At 37.3% G+C, this 2,336-nt stretch overlaps 1 protein-coding gene across 1 annotated transcript in view; it reads left to right on the forward strand.

The window, feature by feature from the left end:
* Positions 1-2,336, forward strand: part of LOC140244226 (ATP-binding cassette sub-family C member 5-like) — a 32,996-nt gene extending 30,660 nt beyond the window's left edge. Inside the window, exons 28-29 of the mRNA XM_072323861.1 lie at positions 125-289; positions 1,417-2,336. Of these exons, the coding sequence (XP_072179962.1) occupies positions 125-289; positions 1,417-1,521 (270 nt within the window). The 3' untranslated portion in view covers positions 1,522-2,336. The remainder of the gene's footprint in view (positions 1-124; positions 290-1,416) is intronic.

The following is a 2,336-nucleotide window of genomic DNA, read 5'->3' on the forward strand; positions in this document are numbered from 1 at the left end:
TGGAATGTGAAAAACAAAACGCAAAGTCGCATCAATCAATTTTGGTTTGTATGTTTCGGACATTGAAACAGTGTGTGATACATTCATATATCCAATGGATCTGGTTTGAAATCGACGTTTTCAGATCCTGTTTCTGGACGAGGCGACCGCGGCTATCGATACGGAGACCGATAGTCTCATCCAGCAGACTATCCGATCGGCCTTCAGCGACTGCACGACGCTAACTATCGCCCATCGACTTAACACGGTCCTGGATTCAGACAAAATCCTCGTGATGGATGATGGGAAGGTAAGATCGACATTAATTCTCATAGTCTGCATTCACAATCGCTCTTATAGTTTAGTTAAAGTGTTCGTGGTTTTCATTTTGATGGATATACTTCCGTACAAATTATTTCCAATGAGTGTAAACAAACGTCTATGTGTGTGTGTGTGTGTGTGTGTGTGCAAAAAACAAACAATGATTTTGGTGTGGGTGTGTGTGTGTGTGTGTTTACAAAAAAGCAATGACATTTGCAAAAGAAAAACGATTTGCAAAAAAAAAATATATATATATATTGTATTTGTTTAAAAAAAAAAGAATGTGATTCAGCAGCACAAGTGAATAAAATACAGCTGCTTATTTTTGTTCTTACTAATTTCATTGGAAAATTGAACCTGAGGAGATGACATTGAATAAAATTCAAATAAAGAATATCATTAAAAAGGTGTGTGTATACGTGTATTTGAGTTTGTGTGTCTGTGTGTCTGTCTGTCTGTCTGTCTGTCTGTGTGTTTGTCTCAGCATTTCGTTATTGTATAGGTAATTGGTCCAAAAATGCGTTGCCATATTATTGTAATTATGTACACAATAATGCTGATTTATTTGCAAAGAATTTTCTTTCCTCAGTCATTTCCTCAGTCCATGAATATCGTATCATAGCTATAAATATGAATTTCAGCATTTTTTACAAGCATCAAACATTCTTCCGTTTGTGAAAATGAAATTCAAGTGTAAATACATGTAGATTAGATATTTCCACCCAATAGATCGTGAAAGGTGGTTATGTCTGCTTGAAAGCAATGAAAGCATTATGTTAACATTTTGTCTGTTTTGTTTAATAAACCATATTCAAGATTTGACGCGCGAACCCTTTTGTTGGCATTTGTTGGGTAACATGGATTTGTAACATCCGTATGTTTGCTGTGACTCTCCACATTCACTCTGTACCAAATGATTAAATGCTTTTGCCGTCAGACATAATCTGAGGTAGACCTTACAAGAACACCCCCAACAAGGTGCGTGACTCTCCCACCCAAATCTCAGTTATTTCTTGGCGCCAAAATCGCCATTTCTGCATGCTGTACAAACAGTGTTTGATTCAACATCATCTCATTCTCTGTTGATGGCTCTCCTCGCATTTTCCCCCGTCACAGGTCGCAGAATTTGCTCCTCCGGCGGTCTTGCGCAGTAACCCCCACTCCATCTTCAGCGGTATGCTGGCGGCAGCAGAGGCTCAAAACGAGGGCATAATGGACTGATGTCGTGCGGTGATTTTTCCCGCCGTCCCAGCGTGCTTTGCGAAGTGTCGTATCTTCAGTGGGGGATTAATTGGACATACATCACGCAAAATGAACATAGAAATTATTGAATAAGTATATGAAATGAATTGAAAAAAATCAAGCAATAAAAAGCAGATAAAAATTATGTCAAATAGCTATAATTCAATCATGGGAGCAAATTGAAGATCTTATAATCAACCGGAACTGGCTGTCACCTTTTTGTAGGTGAATTGATTATGAAGTATTGTTGTGCCTATAATCCTAGGTATAACTGTAAGTAATGTCACAGGCTAAAATCTAGTGGAAATTCTAAGAGAGTATTATCATTGGCAAGAGGTGATTGTAAATAATGATGATGTAAACGTTCCTAATAGGTGGGTGTGGCTTCGTTGCCTTCTCTTAAAGACCAAAGACTGCCAACTTCCTATGTAAATTGACATTTGAATGATAGACGTTTTGTATCATGTATGAGTCATTAGTATGATAAGAATCCACCTGTCGGCGTCCTGTTCTTGCTGTTAGAACAGTTATGTTTAATGTCTTAATAAAACGTAGAATGCGTATTCATCCTTGATGTAACAGGCCATTTAGGTCGACAAGAATTTGTCATCATTTTCTGATATATGCTTTCCAGCCATGATTATGAGTACAAAATACTCTCCTCATCATTTCAAGGTAACAGTTTGATTTTATATCAGTTGCAATTTTCCATTAGCAATGAATGATGAGATTGGAATTCTTTCATTTAGTGCGTTTGACCTAAAAACATGTTTGAATCTACGTGGTTATGAGTA

Source organism: Diadema setosum, chromosome 21 (assembly GCF_964275005.1).
Source record: "Diadema setosum chromosome 21, eeDiaSeto1, whole genome shotgun sequence".
Taxonomy (NCBI): Eukaryota; Metazoa; Echinodermata; class Echinoidea; order Diadematoida; family Diadematidae; genus Diadema; species Diadema setosum.